General features: G+C 35.1%; 2 protein-coding genes across 8 annotated transcripts; one reads left to right on the forward strand and one right to left on the reverse strand.

Annotated features, from left to right (window-relative positions):
• LOC111285603 (topless-related protein 4-like) lies at positions 1-12997 on the forward strand. Of its 7 annotated transcripts, none has more exons than XM_089762560.1 (26): positions 1-136; positions 232-414; positions 542-721; positions 890-1003; positions 1119-1277; positions 1370-1547; positions 1623-1746; positions 2069-2184; positions 2435-2603; positions 2758-2867; positions 2969-3038; positions 3147-3220; positions 3322-3417; positions 3491-3586; positions 4356-4483; positions 4589-4823; positions 4908-5072; positions 9384-9476; positions 9636-9779; positions 10222-10332; positions 10458-10637; positions 10935-11063; positions 11147-11242; positions 11662-11850; positions 12092-12258; positions 12391-12997. In XM_089762560.1, the coding sequence occupies exons 2-26, from the start codon at positions 305-307 to the stop codon at positions 12605-12607; spliced, it is 3450 nt and encodes a 1149-aa protein (XP_089618686.1). In that variant the 5' UTR covers positions 1-136; positions 232-304; the 3' UTR covers positions 12608-12997. The 7 variants fall into 7 exon arrangements, with proteins under 7 accessions (XP_089618686.1, XP_089618687.1, XP_089618689.1 ...); XM_089762561.1 differs by having other exon boundaries at positions 12400-12997; XM_089762563.1 differs by having other exon boundaries at positions 2483-2603.
• Positions 12998-14380: 1383 nt separating this feature from the next.
• Positions 14381-17780, reverse strand: BRIZ1 (zinc finger (ubiquitin-hydrolase) domain-containing protein). Its single transcript, XM_022875129.2, has 11 exons — positions 17311-17780; positions 17016-17124; positions 16822-16936; positions 16634-16731; positions 16317-16423; positions 15923-16172; positions 15543-15596; positions 15290-15433; positions 15086-15150; positions 14833-14887; positions 14381-14753 (listed from the first exon to the last, which is right to left on the reverse strand). Exons 1-11 carry the CDS (start codon positions 17601-17603, stop codon positions 14595-14597), a joined length of 1449 nt encoding a protein of 482 aa, XP_022730864.1. The 5' UTR covers positions 17604-17780; the 3' UTR covers positions 14381-14594.
• Positions 17781-18625: the final 845 nt, after the last annotated feature.

Consider the following 18625-nt stretch of genomic DNA (forward strand, 5'->3'; position numbering starts at 1 on the left):
AGACAGAGAGACAGACGAAACAAACAACTTTAAAAAAAAAAAAAAAGAAGGGAAAACTAAAGAGAAAGCAGTGAAACGACCTCTCGTTCTCTTCGCTTTCTCCAAAAAATTTCTCCTGATCTGTGCAATCAATCTGGTAATTTTTGTTCTCATTTCTATATTTTTATAATATTTTTGGATAATTATTTTTGAGTTGTTGAATTTTTTGAGCTGAGACTGTAATTTCTTTAGGGTTTTTTTTTGGTTGATTTTTGGAGTACAATTGATCCGTGAGAAGCTCAGATCTCTTTGCTTTTTCCTTTTTATGTTGATTTATTTTTGCAGAATTAGAATCATGTCCTCGCTTAGCAGAGAGCTTGTGTTCCTTATACTTCAATTCCTTGACGAAGAGAAATTCAAAAACACTGTTCACAAGTATGCTTTGATCTTTGCACTCCGTTTCTCTCTATTTCTTTTTAAAATTTAAATATATGCATATGTTGACGTTTTTGTTTTTGTTTTTTTTTGGTGTGTTGTTTATTAATGAATTTAAATTTAATAGATTGGAGCAAGAATCAGGGTTTTTCTTCAATTTGAGATATTTTGAGGATATGGTGACAAATGGGGAATGGGATGAGGTAGAGAAGTATCTTTCAGGATTTACAAAGGTTGATGATAACAGATATTCCATGAAGATTTTCTTCGAGATTCGAAAACAGAAATACCTTGAAGCTCTTGACAGGTAAGCTGTTTTTTTAAAGTTCGTTAAATTTGGCATATATTCTCATCCTGTTGTTTAGTTAGTTGGTTAGCCTTTATGTGAGTTGGTTTATCTTACTTGCGAGTTAATTTAGTTACCAAAAGGGAAATGATTGTGAGCTCATCTGTTTTTTTACTGAAAAAAATGCAGGCGTGATCGCGCTAAAGCCGTGGACCTTTTAGTTAAGGACCTGAAAGTGTTTTCGGCATTTAATGAGGAACTTTTTAAGGAAATTACACATCTGTTGACATTGGACAACTTTAGGTATGAATGAGATATTGGCGCTCGGTTTATGCGTATCTAACATAGCAAAACTTTGGCTTTGTTGTGTCTGTTTTTCATTAGTTCATCAGATCTTATGGCTTATATTAATTTGCAGAGAAAATGAGCAGCTATCAAAATACGGAGATACGAAATCTGCTAGGGGTATAATGCTTGCTGAATTAAAAAAGTTGATAGAGGCTAATCCCCTTTTCCGCGATAAGCTTCAGTTTCCTACCTTGAAGAATTCAAGATTGCGGACGCTAATAAATCAGAGGTCTCATTTTCTTCTTTCTAGATTCTATACTTGAGTCATTCGTTCTTTTTGTGACCTTCCTGACAGTTATCATTATTGTCATGATAATGCAGTTTGAATTGGCAGCATCAGCTTTGTAAGAATCCAAGGCCTAATCCAGACATAAAAACCCTATTTGTAGACCACAGTTGTGGACAACCAAACGGTGCACGAGCTCCGTCCCCTGTTACTAATCCTTTAATGAGTGCTGTTCCAAAGGCAGGGGGTTTTCCTCCAATGGGTGCTCATGGTGTAAGTTAGTAGAAGTCATTAGTAATGAAGCTGTTTCTGGATATTTCTTTTGACTTCATATACATATATTTACAGCCCTTTCAGCCCACACCTGCTGCTCTTCCAACCTCTATTACTGGATGGATGGCTAACCCAACTCCTGTTCCTCACCCTGTGGCTTCTGCAGGACCAATAGGACTTACTGCACCTAACAATGCAGGTGGTTATTTAGAGAATCTTTTCATTGTTCTCAAAGTGCTTTTGCTTTATGAGGTTCCGCATTTATCATGTGGGTATGGATGTGCCTGTTGTGAATCTTTATTTGTATGTTAGGATTACTTGTGTTGCCTCAGACAGGATACATGATGCATGAAACCTGTTAGGTAAATTTATATTTGTTGCTAATATGTTATTAAGATGTAAGACCAAGAAACATTGAGAATTCACCAGAGCATGAAGAGATATTGGTTGGGTTGTTTTTCAATGAAATGCATATCTTGATGGACTATTATCTTACCTTCTATATTTGTTTCTCATGGTAGCTGCAATCCTAAAAAACCCACGAACTCCTCCAGCCAACAACCCAGCTCTGGACTACCAGTCAGCAGATTCTGAACATGTATTGAAGAGATCAAGGCCCTTTGGAATACCAGACGAGGTATGAATGCTAATAATACCCTTTGTTCTCGTTTACAAGTAGATATACCTCACGGCTTCTGTAATATATGCATATCTATTTTTTTTCATAGGTATCATTTTAGTATGGCTTTGAGATGTGATGCATATTTATTGGAGTTTAGAGAACATTAATTAATTCATGTATGTGATGCATAGCATCATCCTTCCAACTTTGCTTGAAATGATATTTCATAAATGATGGGTACCTAATTTACTTGATACTTCTCTAGGTCAATAATCTGCCAGTAAATATTTTGCCTGTTCCATATGTTGGCCAGAGCCACGGTCAGAGTTCTTGTTCTCCTGAGGATTTGCCCAAGACCGTTGTTATGACTCTAAGTCAGGGTTCTGCTGTCAAGAGCATGGATTTCCATCCTGCGCAACAAATTCTACTTCTTGGTGAGCCAACCCACTGGCATAAAGAACAAAAATTTTCATGCCTGTCTAGAACTCATTTTCTGTAAAGTGAGTAGGTTTTCATTTTCTGGTTTTAGCTTCCCTTTCCTGTTGTGTTCTAATTGTGTTTTTTCCATATTTGGTTTTATAATGTCAGTGGGAACAAACATTGGTGATATCATGGTGTGGGAAGTAGGTAGTGGTGAAAAGATAGCTCATAAAACTTTTAAGGTCTGGGACCTTTCTGCATGTTCAATGGCTCTGCAGGTATGGTTTTCTTTCTCCTCTAACAAGATTTATTGAACAGGAATTTTTTGTTCAGTGCTTCCTAAAATTGAATTAATGTTAACCTTCTGATTCTCATTCAGGCATCTATGGCAAATGATTATACAGTCTCAGTCAACCGTGTTATGTGGAGCCCTAATGGAGCTTTTTTTGGTAATGCTTGGAGTTATAGCAATTAGACTTGTGATAGTCTGCTGTTGTGCATAGGAAGTAAATTTATCGAAATTAAACACTAGGTTTGAGATTTTCTCTGTATTACAGGTGTTGCATACTCCAAGCATATTGTGCACATATACTCCTACCATGGCGGTGATGATCTACGTAACCACTTAGAGGTTTGTGTGATTGGTCGGTTCCATTAGGTTTAGCTAGTTCTAAGCTGATTTTCTGCCTTTCTTTTGCCTAAATATGTTCACTGAATTACATTTTATTTTAGATTGAGGCTCATGTTGGAAGTGTTAATGATCTCGCATTCTCCTATCCAAACAAACAATTGTGCGTTGTCACTTGTGGCGAGGACAGGGTTATTAAGGTTGCTTGTCTTCTCATTATTTTTATCTGACTCCATCTGTTTGATGTCGCTTTCTAACAATCATATGTTGTAGGTTTGGGATGCATCTTCTGGGGCTAAGCAGTATACTTTTGAGGGTCATAAAGCACCTGTCTATTCTATATGTCCTCATCACAAGGAAAATATTCAGGTAACAAGCAATAGCATGGAGATTGGCACTCATTTGTTCGTTTGTTTAGATTTCTTTTTCGTTTCTACAGTGAGTAAAAATAAAGGTACAATTATTTTCCTTTAGTTTTCAAAATGAGCAAATAACATGGTTAGGAGACTAAGTTAAAAAATTCTAATCAGTATATTGACAGAATTCTTAACAGATGGAATGTACGGCATTGGAAAATTATACATTTACTGTTAAATCGCATCTATTGGACATTTAATTTATGTTTAATCTGTGTCTGCTTTTATCTTTTTCTTGATTGCTTGTTTTGCAGTGGATTGTTTTACAATTTTCTGGAACTCTTTGTGCTGCAAATTTTCTTGTTTGACTTCTAGAATGAAAACTGCTGTTGTAAATTCAGCTAGTTTTACCTCCAGTGACCACCTTTTTCTGCTTAAGTCCTATTTAACTAAATGTAGCAGGGTTAAAAAATATTTAAAGTAGAAATCTTTGATGGAGATCAACACATGACATGGAAAAAAGATTCAGATTTTGGGATATTGAGCTTGTCATAGAGCAATCTGTTTTAGGATTAAGTGCACTCTTTCTTTCAACCAAAGAACCACAACTCCCTGCTGGATTCTATCTCATTCCTTAAGAATTTCTTTAACTTTTTCTTTTGGTGATGTTATTTTTTTTTATTTATACATTTTGATCATTGGTATCCAGTGAGTTGCCTGTTTATATTGCTGTTATGCTTAAAGACTTCCATTTTCTTATTTGTCTTATTCTCTTTTTTCAGTTCATTTTCTCAACAGCAACTGATGGGAAAATAAAGGCATGGTTGTATGATAATATGGGTTCAAGAGTTGACTATAATGCACCGGGCCAGGCATCCACAACAATGGCATACAGTGCTGATGGAACAAGGTTCGTATGTCTTATTTGTACTCCATGATTCTGGTCTTTCTTCTTTTGTGGTTGTTCTTTTGCTATCTTTCTGTTCTTTAACAATAATATATTGGCCACATATAGGTTGTTCTCATGTGGGACAAACAAAGAGGGAGAATCATTCTTGGTGGAATGGAATGAAAGTGAAGGAGCTGTCAAGTGTACGTATTTTGGTCTTGGAAAGCGATCTGTGGGTGTTGTTCAATTTGATACAACAAAGAATCGGTTCTTGGCTGCTGGTGATGAGTTCACTGTCAAATTCTGGGACATGGACAATCTTAATCTATTAGCAAGTACTCCAGCTGATGGTGGATTGCCGGTACATAAGCATATGACTTATTCCATGTTAGGCTATCTGATGCTTACTCTACCTACTAAGTGTATTTCTTATAACAAAATGCAGCCTTCCCCTTGCATTAGATTTAACAAGGAAGGAACGTTGTTAGCTGTTTCAACTGATGATAATGGAGTTAAAATTCTAGCTAATTCAGATGGGATTCGGTTGCTATGGACAGTAGAGAATCGTGCATTTGATGGTTCTAGAGTTGCTTCTGCTACTATAGTAAAGGTAAAAGCTTTATATATATTTATTGTGGAAAAACTAAGAAATCAGTGTGAAAACTGAATGTATTGAAAAACTGCTCATATATAATTATACAAGAACCTTAGGTTTTTATACAACTAACTAGGGGTTAAACTGGGAAACTAAATCTTCCTAAAAAATTAATCCTATAATTGAGGGATTTTCTATCTTAATTTTTTGTCCTTAATTCTAGGGATACAAATACTTAATTCTAGAGATACAAATATAAATATACAGATTACAAGATTACAACCAGTTGTAAATAAGTGTTTTCTCACACTCCCCCTCAAGCTGGTGAATAAGTGTTTTCCATTCCCAGCTTGGAAATAATTTCTTGAAATGTTGCACTGCTGAGACCTTTAGTCAACACATCTGCAAGTTGACCCTTGGTTGATACATAAGGTGTACAAATCAACCTACTGTCTAGTTTCTCCTTTATGAAATACCGGTCTACTTCAATGTGTTTTGTTCTGTCATGTTGCACAGGATTGTGTGCAATGCTTATTGCAGATTTGTTATCACAGTAGAGTCTCATTGGTCCATCCCACTTGCTCTTCAAGTCTTCTAGGATAATCTTTAACCATAGTAGTTCACAAATTCCTTGAGCCATTGCTTTGAACTCTGCTTCAGCACTTGATCTTGCCATCACGTTCTGTTTTTTACTCCTCCAAGTCACAAAATTACCACTTAAGAAAGTGCAGTAGCTTGAGATCTTTTATCAGTTACTGAACCTGCATAATTAGCATCTGTATAGGCTTCTAGAACTAGCCCCGAATTTCTTTTGAATAAGATACCTCTCACAGGATTGGCCTTCAAATAGTGCAATAAACGGTAGATAGCTTGTAAGTGCACTTCTTTAGGACTATGCATAAATTGATTTATCACACTCACAGCATATGTTATATCAGGTCTAGTATGTGAGAGATAAATGAGTCTTCCAACTAATCTTTGGTACATCTCTCTATTTACAGCAACATCTTCATTAGCTTCTCCAATTTTATGATTAGACTCTATAGGGGTATTTGCAGGTTTACATGTGAGCTTCCCAGTTTCCTTCAGAAGATCCATCACATATTTCTGTTGTGAGATGAACATACCATGCCGCGAGCTACTTCAATTCCTAGGAAGTACTTCAATCTCCCTAGCTCTTTTATCTCAAATTCTTTAGCCAAACACTGTTTTAGAGATTCTCTCTCTTTTTCATCATCTCCAGTTACAATTATATCATCAACATACACTAATAGAACTGTGACTCTCCCTGAATCAGAGTGCTTGATAAACAATGTGTGATCTCCTTGACTCTGTTTATATCCCATTGCTAGCATCACTTTGGCAAATCTCCCGAACCAAGCCCTATGAGACTGTTTAAGGCCATATAAAGCGTTTTTCAGCCTGTATACTTTGTTTGCTTCTAGATGACCTCCAAATCCCGGTGGAACATTCATATATATTTCTTCTTGCAAATCGTCATGTAGAAAAGCATTATTTACATCAAATTGTTGAAGCTGTCAATTGTAATTTGTAGCCAATGATAACAAAATCCTAACTGTATTCATCTTGGCAACTGGAGCAAAGGTTTCTTGATAATCCACTCTATAGGTTTGAGTATAGCCATTAGTCACTAACTTGGCTTTATACCTTTCAACAGTACTATCTGCCTTGTATTTTACAGTGAAAACCCATTTACACCCCACTGGATTTTTTCATTTAGGCAACTCTACCAGTTCCCAAGTCTGACTTTTCTCTAAAGCCTCCATTTCTATTTTCATGGCTTGCCTCCATTTCTCACTGGATAATGCCTCGGATAATGTAGTTGGAACAAAAATAGTATTTAGGTTCACAAGAAAATTTTTGTAGGATGGTGAGAATTTTTCAAATGACACAAAATTAGACATTGGGTATAGTGGATGCTTAGTACATTCTCTGGTTCCTTTCCTAATGACAATAGGCAGATCATAATCACTAGTTATAGTTTTAGGAGATTCATGCTCATTTTGAGAAACAGAGTCAAAAACTGTAGTTACCTCATTTCCAGAGTTAGGATCAGGTTCTTGGACTGGCACTGGTTCAGGATCTGGAATTTTTCTTCTTGAGTACACCTGTAATTCCTTCATAGAATCAAAAATAATATTATCCTTTGTCACATCTTCTGTATTTGGAACGGGTTTAGACTTAAATTCAGTGTTTGACTTGGGCTCAGCAGAAACAAGTTTCGACTCAGAAGAATTAATGGGTGTAAATGTTGAAGAAGGGGACAAATCAAGCAAAAAGAAGTCTTTATCCTTATCTTCCATGAATGAAGTCTCCCCCTGAAGATAAGGTTGAGTAAAAAATGGTTTACTTTCTTCAAAAGTGACATCTGCAGACACATAGAATTTTTTGGTAGGAGGATGATAGCATTTATATCTTTTTTGAGTTGAGGAATACTCCATAAAAATACACTTAATCGCTCTTGGATCCAACTATCCCTTGTTATGATTGTGAACATGAACAAATGATGTACAACCAAATATCCTAGGTGTGAGATTGTTTGTGGTATTAAGGTTGGGATAAAATTGTGAGAGTAGTTTCATAGGAGTTTTAAATCCTAAAACCCTTGAAGGTAACCTATTTATAATGTGTGTGGTAGTGAGAATAGCTTCCCTCTAATAAGATTTAGGTACATTTGCTTGAAAAAGAAAGGCTCGGGTTGTGGCTAGTAAATGGCTGTTTTTCCTCTCTGCCACTCCATTCTACTGTGGAGTATTAACACAAGATGACTCATGGATGATCCCCTCGTTTTGGAAATAGGTGGATAGACTTTGGTTGAAGTAGTCTCTTGCATTATCAGACCTAAATCTCTTGATTCTCACTCCAAATTGATTTTGGATCACGTTTTGGAAGCTTAAAAACACACTATTCACATCTGATTTGGATTTAAGTAAAAAAATCCAAGGGACCCTGGTACAATCATCTATGAATGAAACAAATCATCTTGCACCAGAAATATTAGGAATTGTAGAAGGACCCCAAATGTCACTATGAATCTAGTAAAAGGGAATAGAACTTCTTTTGTTACTAATTGGAAAAGATACACCTCTATGCTTTGCAAATTCGCAAACATCACAATGAAAATCTTCGACATTTAATCCTTTGAACAAAGAAGGAAACATGTTTCTCAAGGTTCCAAAAAAAAGATGTCCAAGACGTAAATGATAAAGCCAGATTTTGTCTTTATTGAAAGATTTTTCAGAAAGAAATGACAAAGGTAAACTATTCTTGATATTACTTGTGTTATTTGATGTCTCAAGATAGTATAGTCCATCCTACTCCTTAGCAAGTCCAATCATCTTCCCCGAACTCTGGTCCTGAAATTCACAATAAGCAGGATAAAAAGTCACTTTGCAGTTCATATCTCTGGTAAGTTTTTGTATGATATCAGATTATTAGACAATCCAGGAACATGAACATTTTTGAGAACAAATGAGGGATTAACTTGAATATCTCCTAATCCTGCCACTGTAGTAAGTGAACCATCTGCAACAACAATTTTCTTATTACTAGGACATAGGGTATATGTACTAAACTTCTGTGAGGAATGTGTCATATGGTTTGTGGGTCCAGAGTCAATGACCCAAGAACTCGTAATAGGTTTAACCGAGATATTTAATCCATGAGAACTAGAAGCTTTACCTGAACTAGAGACCTTACTTAAGGAACATACCACAGTAGGCTTTTCAAGGATTTTCAATAAGTTTCTCAGCTTTTCAATCTCTTCCCTGTCGAACTCTCATTGTTTCCGAGACATCTGTAGTACTCCAGTGATTTTTCCAGTTGACATTTCCTCAAATTGGAGGGTAGTGATATCTTTCTTTGAAAGGGTTCGGCAATGAAGGCCTAAAATAGAAGTCAGCAATAAAGGTTGAAAATTTTGCTTCCCAAGAAGAGCCTAAAGCTCTGATACCATGTGGAAAAACTAAGAAATCAGTGTGAAAATTGAATGTATATTGAAAAACTGCTCATATATAATTGTACAAAAACCTTAGGTTTATATACAATTAACTAGGGGTTAAACTAGGAAACTAAATCTTCCTAAAAAACTAATTCTATAATTGAGGGATTGTCTATCCTAATTTTTTGTCCTTAATTCTAGGGATACAAATACTTAATTCTAGAGATACAAATATAAATATACAGATTACAAGATTACAACCAACTGTAAATAAGTGTTTTCTCACATATATATATGTACATACTACTATACTTTCATTTATGCGTAAGACAATATGTTTTCCAAGTGCCTGATTTATGTAGCAGGCTCCTAATATTGGTGCATTTGGCTCTAACAATGCAACTGTTGGAGCAACCATTGGTGATCGGACTGCACCAGTAGCTGCTATGGTTGGACTGGTAAGTTATCTCTCATAATTACAACCTAAATGCTTTTGTGGTAGAAATTTGTATAAATGTACTAATCTTGTGAATGTTAATCTTTATAAATTCTAATTAAAAAAAAAAAAACCTTGTGACCTAGAATGATCTAACCTCTTTTATTTTGAGTCTCGCCAGAACGATGCTCGAAGTTTGGTGGATGTAAAGCCCAGAATTGCAGATGAGTCTGTGGAAAAATCTAGGATCTGGAAACTTACAGAAATCAATGAACCATTGCAGTGCCGCTCCTTAAGGCTTCCTGATAGTTTGACGGCAATGAGGGTAAACTTCAGTCTCTAGTTATCTTATTTTATAGAATTTGGGAATAATTGTGCCTGAATACTGCTTTTTGTGGCCTTCCTAAAATATCTGCTCATGAATAATTCAATATGATGTTATCCTCTGCTGTGTGGTAGACAGCTATTGGTTTTTCAGGTTATATTAACAATTGGTGACTAAAATTATCATAGAAATATGTGCAGTTTGCATTGTTTATAGATGTGATTTTGTTTTATGAGTATGATAACCAACATAAGGAAATACTATATTTTATATGATAATTTTCAGTGACTTGATGAATGTGGATACATAAAATACTTGGAGATTATTTTGTTCTTTAGCCAGTTAGTGATTATTTAACAATTTTTTGATGATAGTGTTTATATTTGTTTATTTATTTATTAAAAGACAAGGATGATTATTTATTTTTTGTGTTTAACATCAGGTTTCTAGACTAATATATACAAATTCTGGAGTTGCCATACTGGCATTGGCATCTAATGCCGTACACAAGCTCTGGAAATGGCAGAGGAATGATCGCAACTTAACTGGGAAGGTATTGAAATTTCTTTAACAACTCTTTTCTAGGTCGCTTACTTAGTATCCTAATGGTTTTATTTTGTTTTTAGTTTCTTAATGTTATTATAAGCTAGGTATTAACTAGGATCTTGCTTGTTGCAGGCCACAACTAGTGTAGCACCACAATTATGGCAGGCTTCAAGTGGAATATTAATGACTAATGATATAAGTGATGCGAATCCTGAAGATGCTGTTCCATGCTTTGCACTTTCAAAGAATGATTCTTATGTTATGTCAGCTTCAGGGGGTAAAATCTCCTTATTCAATATGATGACATATAAGGTAGGTCCTTTCTCCACCCATTTCATTCTTTGGACATGACTACATTTATAGGTAAGCTCTGAATTTTAAGGTCATTAGGCCATTTATAAGGATAAACTTTTGAAGTGTAATCATGAAGTTCAAAGAATTTTGATTAAATACTGAGACTATTTATTCAGTTGGGTTTTTAGGTTGAAACTGACTGATGATGAGGTTACTCTTTTTTTTTTTAGGGGGCGGGGTCTTTAGTTTGCAGAATTTAATTTCATGCTTACTTTACATTCATTTTTTGTATCTTTGTGCTTTCTTAATATGCAGACGATGACAACATTTATGCCCCCACCTCCAGCTGCTACCTTTCTTGCATTTCATCCTCAAGATAATAATATCATTGCCATAGGCATGGATGATTCATCAATCCAAATTTACAATGTTCGGGTGGATGAGGTCCTTTAATTGACTTAAAACTTTGATGGCTGTTGATAAATAAGTGGAATTTGTTTGATTAACTATGTGCTCTATTTTTATAGGTGAAAACAAAGTTAAAAGGTCATCAGAAAAGAATAACAGGTCTTGCCTTCTCTCATACCCTGAACGTGCTTGTATCTTCAGGAGCTGACAGTCAGGTAGGAAATATCAGTGTTTGCCCATGAGGCTTGTGTTGTGTTATCTTAAAGCAGTTTAACAACCCATATGAGAAAGCTAAAGTAACTGATACTTTGAGATGGGAACTTTGATATGTTAAAAGCTGAAGTTTAAAGTAATTGGCTGATTTTGAGTTAATCTTGTTAAGGACCATAGATAAAAGCTTGGCTAGGGAATTATTCTCCAAAATTTATGCTTGCTGAGAACATTTAATTTATTATGCTCATCTCAGGTCTTTCCTACATGGTTTGTTGTTTGGTTATCCTATTAAAAACTATGTAGAATTCATATGAATTACCGTGTATGGTCATTTCTTATAAAATGATTTTTAGTATTTATTATGGAATTAACTTTCTATTTATGTCTGCTAATTATTCCACTCCCTTTTTTTTCCCTGCAGCTGTGTGTCTGGAACACAGATGGATGGGAGAAGCAAGCTAGTAAGTTCTTGCAAATCCCAAATGGGCGAGCAGCATCTCCTCATGCAGATACTCGTGTTCAATTTCACCTAGATCAGATACATTTGCTGGCAGTTCATGAAACACAAATAGCTATATTTGAAGCACCAAAACTAGAATGCCTAAAGCAGGTGCCTTAACTTAATCTCTGTATTACAATATATATTTTTTATTAGTAAATATATATGTTTAAATCAAGTTCACCTCAGTAGGTAATTGCTTTTCGGTTTTCATGCATGTAGTGAGAAGTCTGTCAGCAATGGCGATTTGACATTTTAGAAATTGCCTTATTGCCAGTATAATTTGCTAGGATGTGATTTGGTATTTATTTTGAGGTTACTAATATTACTTTGGAATTATTTTCTCAAACAGTGGGTCCCTCGAGAAGCAAGTGGTCCCATCACACATGCAACATACTCCTGTGACAGCCAATCCATTTATGTGAGCTTTGAAGATGGAAGTGTTGGTGTTCTTACTGCTTCAACACTGAGATTGAGATGTCGAATTAGTCCTGTTGCATATTTACCTCCCAATCCAAGGTGCCTCTTCCTTCTCTATTTATTAGAACAGTTATACACTCAAATTGACTTAACCGTTGAAGCTAGTTATTGACTCAAGCCAATATATGCGGCTTGCTTCTTTTGACCTTTCTAACAATGCACCTTGAGCAGCTTGAGCAGCTTGAGCAGCTTGAGAGTTTTTCCTCTTGTCATTGCGGCACATCCATTCGACCCAAATCAATTTGCTTTGGGACTAACAGATGGTGGAGTCCAAATTGTTGAGCCTTTGGAGTCTGAAGGAAAATGGGGCACCTCTCCTCCGGTTGAAAATGGTGCTGGACCAAGTACCACTTCCGGTGCAACTGGTTCAGAACCATCCCAGCGGTAACCAGTCCATGTGCAGGTATTTTAGAAAGGATACCAAGTATCTATCTCTTCTATGTTATCTCGCTTTTTGGTCCAGTGTTAAAGTAATTGTCGAGGGGAAGCAGCGGGAGTATACTAGGTTCATTTAAATCGCATGAAATCCATTTTGTAGCCAAGGCATATGGTGTTGATTGGTTCCATCATTCAGGACTGGTGTAAATTTAGGAGTTGGTGCATTAGAGAAGGTGGGTCTGACTATATATATAGACTTGAAAAATGGAAATCAGGGACAAAATATCTGTTGGTTTATAGCTAGGAGCCCTGGCTGCATTCCCATTATTATTTAGCTTTTCAGAAACTATCAATTATTAGTATCACCATTTTTTAGTTGAGCAAAAATGTTAGCATGTTATTTTTATTCTTGCTTATGCCTAATTTTTTGGGTCTAAAATAGCTTTTCTTTGAAGAATAAGAAATTCTTTTAAGCCTCCAAAAATGGTAATCAGCTCTTACTTGCCCTCGGGAATTTTCTGCTATTTTGGGGCATCCGTTTAGGAAAAGGGAAAAGGGAAAAAGGTAACATGGAGGTCTCTCCCTTGTTTGGGAGTTTTTGTTATGTCAAGGGGAATGGACTTTACAGAGATTTGTCCCATTATTACGTTCCAAATCTGTTTGGATGCCAACTTTTTTCGAATTCCTTTGACATTGTGTTGATTTGGAGGGAGAGAAGAAAGATTATTAATATCTCTGCAGTCTTTCTTTTGCCCCCCTCCACCATTTTTAACTACTGAATCTCAAGTTTTCAATTTCTTGACCTAACCGTTACAAAGTCTTAAAAAAACATATAAAATGAAAGCTCCAGCTCATTATCTTATTTTCGATCTCATATGGATAAAAATACAACTCAATCTAGATGGGTTTATAACAAATAGAGAAATATTCTTTCGAAGTGTAGCCAAACTGGGCTTTTGTTACATCGTTAATTTCCATGCAGACTTGGAAAGTATAGGCTTGAACGTGACGCAATTTCCAAGTTGACAATGAGTTCGAATGAGTTTTTTGAAAGCAACTTAAAAGCTTATTAAAATGAGTTCCAATGAGTATTTTTTGAAAGCTACTTTAAAAGCTTGTTAAACCGAGTTCCAAACTTCCAATGAGTTTTTTGTGAAAGCAACTTTAAAGGCTGTTAAGCTTGAAAGTAAGAAATAAAACTACAACTTAATTTATATGTTAGCGTACTAAAGCCTTCTAAAGATTTTACAATGACAGTGTCATTCAATGTTCATTTCAAAACCCAAACCGGTCATATCACTGCAAAAGCAAACAAAAAAATTTTATACCATACTCGTCGTGTTACGAGATAAGAATCTGACATTAGTGGTAGCTCACTTTGCTTTGGATAAGAAACTAAAAAAATAACCTTAGGAGGAGATGTATGCTATTATAAAAGTAAAAATTACTAGTATCCCTATTCCTATGGAATATGGATTTATAAAGTAAACTGGCTTTCACAACCTTTGGAAGGGTGCCATGATCACCCCTGCTCATTTCTATGTTCATTCTCTACAGACGTTAGGAGGGACAAAATGTTTGCCACCTTTTAATTTTTCCTTGGTAAGCGGAGAAATAAAGGTAAAATCTTATTTCAATTCCCAATCACCTTTCATGGCTGGGAATCTCCGATTGGAATAGCTTTAACCTTTTTGGCTGAAGCCTGAAGGGCATCAATGACGTCGAGGTTCAGTTTCTTTTACTTGTTTCACAGTCGATAAATGAAAGAACAAGTTCAGAAGTCTAAACAAATTATTTAGTTTATTTCAATGTCAAAATACTTCCCAAAGAGGTTTTTCCGTATATTTCAAGACATTGGTAATTAAATTTTACTGTAAAGAAAAATGCTTACTATTCTAAATCTTCAGAAACTTTTGCAGTATCTAGAAATTTTCTAAGAATTATTCAAACTATACACAAAACAGGGTTGTGCTTTTTCTCAGGATAATCACATTTACCTAATTCCTCCTTCGACCTGATTTCTTGTGCCTCCTGGTGTTAGCTGAGGAGGATTGTGTTGGAGGAACAGGTAAGAGCGTCCCTCCCCTGATGCTATCTGAATCTGTCATGTCAATGAATGTCTTCTGAGCTTCAATATAGACTTTAAGATCACGTATCTGTAACGATATACTACTGTCAGGGCCAATAATCTCCATCAATAGCAGAGGAACATATAAATTTTGGTAATTAACAAACCTGCTCTTCTAGATCAAGCATCTTCTCATCCTTCAACCTTAATTGAGAAGCTTCCCTAAAAGGAAAACAAAGACACCATGTAAGATCTGGAAGCCAAAAAAGAGAATAGCCAAAAGCAAGAAAACAAGCAAGCCAGCAACAGATGAAACAACTCGTTTAAAAATAATAGGTAAGCAATGCAAAATTTCCCCCTTTTGGGCAAGAAAACAAGAGAAGAATTATGTTTATAGATCCAGGCTGGAAAAGAGATTACCTCTCTTCAATTTCCTTGACCTTTTCACGCCAAACTTGTTGGGTTTTAATGAGATTGCGATTGATCTGTGACCAAAAAAACAGAATGGTAACTAATGCAACAAACTGTGCGATTGATAATGATGTTATAAAAGAACCTATTATGTCAATGCTTTGCACGAAGTAAGTGCATGCAAAATTTTACATTGAAATGTGTTAAACACACCTCAGCAAGAGCATTTTTTTCCTCAGTGCACTTATCCAATTTACTTTGAATGTCCTTCATCTCGAATGTCACAGCTTTCTCCACAGCTTCAGCAATGGAACTATCTCTTTTGCTTTTGGCTTCAGCAAGTAGAGATTCATAATTCTGGGGAAGGGGGAGTAAAAACAGTATAAATAATAAAAATTCTTAATAGTCCAAATTACAATAGCAACAGTGGTACAAATTAAAATAGCATCAGGAGTGGTATTCTTACTTGTCTTTGTTTCTCCAGCTCTGTAGCCAGAAGACGGCTGTACTCATCAAAAATCTGTTTCATGGCACTTAAGTCAGCACATATACATGTAAATTGTGGCAGTTACATTGTTGTTTATCCAAAACTAAAGACAAAGTATTTCAAAATAAAAGTACAAAGTATGATACTATGATTTGATTCAAAACTCTCCATTAGCTTGTTCCAATAAATTTAAACCATCGGTGCCAAAGACATATAAGTGTCAGTTAAAACTAACAATATTGTTTTACTCTTGCAGGGGAACCTGTAAGACTTAAAAGATTGACACATCCAAGATTTCCAATTCACAATTTAACATTGAAAAATAACCTGCCCAGAAGTTATTTATAAGGAAAATATACCGCTTCAACTTTGCTGCTATAGATGGCCTCATTAATTCCAGAATCATCACCATAGCCACAGGAACCACAAGTTCCTTCAATGGACATACAACGAGAGTTCATCTCAACAGACTTGCCATCAGTTTTTGACTGATTTAATCGATGAACATAACCATCACCCACGTAATCCCATATTTGCTGAGATATTAACTCAAGGGAATAGCAATGCTGGGTATCTTTCCAATGTCTAACGGCATGACCTTCTTTATATCTGCAGTGCCCAGAAAAGAGCAGATGAAATATAAAAGACCATGAATGCATAAAAAAATTCAACAAATAAATGAAATTAAAACTACACTTAGATAACAATAAAGTTTTGAACATGATAAGAGAGAAACAGCCAATAACGCATTACCTTCCACACCCCATAAAACCACATATCAAGCAGACCCAAAGATTCTCCAGTGACCCACAAATAGAACAGGCTGGTTTCTCATCCTGCTGCTGGCAAAATCGGCAGACCTAAAAACATATGATATTAATAAAACATAACTCTGTAAGACAAAAATTGCAATGGCAACGATTTAAATGAACATGTGTCTTAAAGAAAATAGATGCAATGGCATAATCGATACAAGAAGTAAGCTTCTCTCAGATCATGGTAAGAAAACAAACAGACACCACGACAATACAAAGCGCAAAAATGTTTTAGGGAACCAAGAACAAGCTTACCGTGCAGGACAAGTAAGTCCATTTTGAAGTGCAGGAACATTGAAACGAATGGTCACAAAATGTACTAAGTATCCCACTAGTATCTGGGTCCAATCTCTCTGTCACCAAAACACAAAAATAAATTAATAAAAAAGCATAACATCACGAACATACAAGATAAATAGGATAATTTCCACTTCATTACTAACCAAGACAAATAGGGCAAGTAGGCAACTCAGTAAATCCTACCGGAGGTGTGCTTGCAATCTCACCCAATTCCGTGTATTCCACAGAATGCGTAAAAAGGATATGACATAACTCAGCCTAAAAAAAATTCAGCCGAATAATCAAAATTGTTACTCAAAAAATCGAAATGTAGTAAGTTGAGGCAAAGCTTACCAACCTCAGCAAGTGAAAACCTCTTCCCGTTCAAGCTACAATAGAATCGGTCAGCTGCCGACTGATCAATTAGCTCTATTAACACGCTATATCTATCCTCCACTCCATCATTCCTAATTTTCCAAAACATAAAGCATTTAAAATTTTTTTTTTAATAAATTAACTTATCAAGTAATCAACAAGTTTACCTTTTTCTTCTACATTGAAGATAGATTTTTCTTTTTTTTTAAGAAAAAAAATTCATGAAATTGGAATCGACAATGATCAAAAGACAGCGCGATCAAGGGCGATGAAGATACCTGATGAAGAGGAGGTGTGTGATATTGTCGAGGTGGGGGCCAGCGAATAGGATGAAATCGGCGGCGGAGAGGTAGTTGGGGACGGCGACGACGAAGAGGGAAGTGGAGCGAGAGCTAGGGTTTGGGAGAGAGCTCTGGGATGCCTTTCGGTAGAGGTGAACGACGCCTCTCCTTTCGCTGAATTTAGGGTTAGGGTTAGGGTTAGGTGGGGAAGTGGTAGTATAGAACTCGATTTCTTCAGTGGTGGTGATGGGTTGCTGGTTGTCCACTGAGTGGACTCGGAGGATGAACATGATGATTGAGTTTACTCGCTTTGGAAGTTGGCTATTCGCGGGAAAGATCAACACCGTTAAAAGAGTTGCCTTGCTCCTTTAATTTTCTACTTGGAGGCGAATATAAGGCAACAACCACCCTCTCCGCCACTCAAAAAAAAAAAATAAAAATTAAAATGTAGTTTAATTTTTATTGCTGTTTTTAACTTTTCTCGGTTATCTCCTTTACTTATTTTTGTGTTACCATTTTCAATAAGTTTATAATTCGAACTATGTAATTTGTTTTTTTATTTTTAAGTTATAATTATTTTGTATAAAAATGTGAAATGCATTTTTAATTAAATTTAAAGTTAATTTTTATTTAAATTATTTTTATTTATTTTTATATGTCTTTTATTTATTTAAAATTATTAAAATTTTAATTATAAAATTAATTAAAAAAACTTTACTTAATTTTGGATAAAATAATGAAATTTTTTATTATTTTTTAAATAGTGAAACAAGTTTTAAGGAGGTACGTTGTACATGATTTATTTAATGTATTATAGTCGTAGTATTTTTTATTACATTAATTATGATTTTTTAATGGCTTAATTATTTCAATAGGCACCTAATAAATTTTTTTTTGCTAAAAAATTAATGATTAATTATATTATTTGATATTAGAGATGAGAGTTTTCCAATGGAACCAAAGGAAAAAAAAAGATGATCCAATTTTGCATATTAATTGGGAATAACAAAATTTAGAAAATAAGTTAATTTTGCAAGGAAAATAAAATGCCAACTGATTTTTAATCAAAGCTTTTATGAACGCAATGGGATAAGTGACAAGATTTATCAGAATAGAAATTAGACTAAATGATCGGAATAAAATTAAATGTTTATGTATATTATTATATAGTATGAAGAAAAAAAAATATGATCAATACTAGAAAATGAACCTAATAAAACTATTTTGAAAAAAAAAAAAAAAAAACCATCTGTTGGACCAACAAAAAACTGATAGACAAGGCTTGTTTATTTTAAGGGATTGTTTGATAGAA

The sequence above is a fragment of the Durio zibethinus genome, chromosome 6 (assembly GCF_047325235.1).
Source record: "Durio zibethinus cultivar Kanyao isolate XHJ-2024 chromosome 6, ASM4732523v1, whole genome shotgun sequence".
Classification (NCBI taxonomy): Eukaryota; Viridiplantae; Streptophyta; class Magnoliopsida; order Malvales; family Malvaceae; genus Durio; species Durio zibethinus.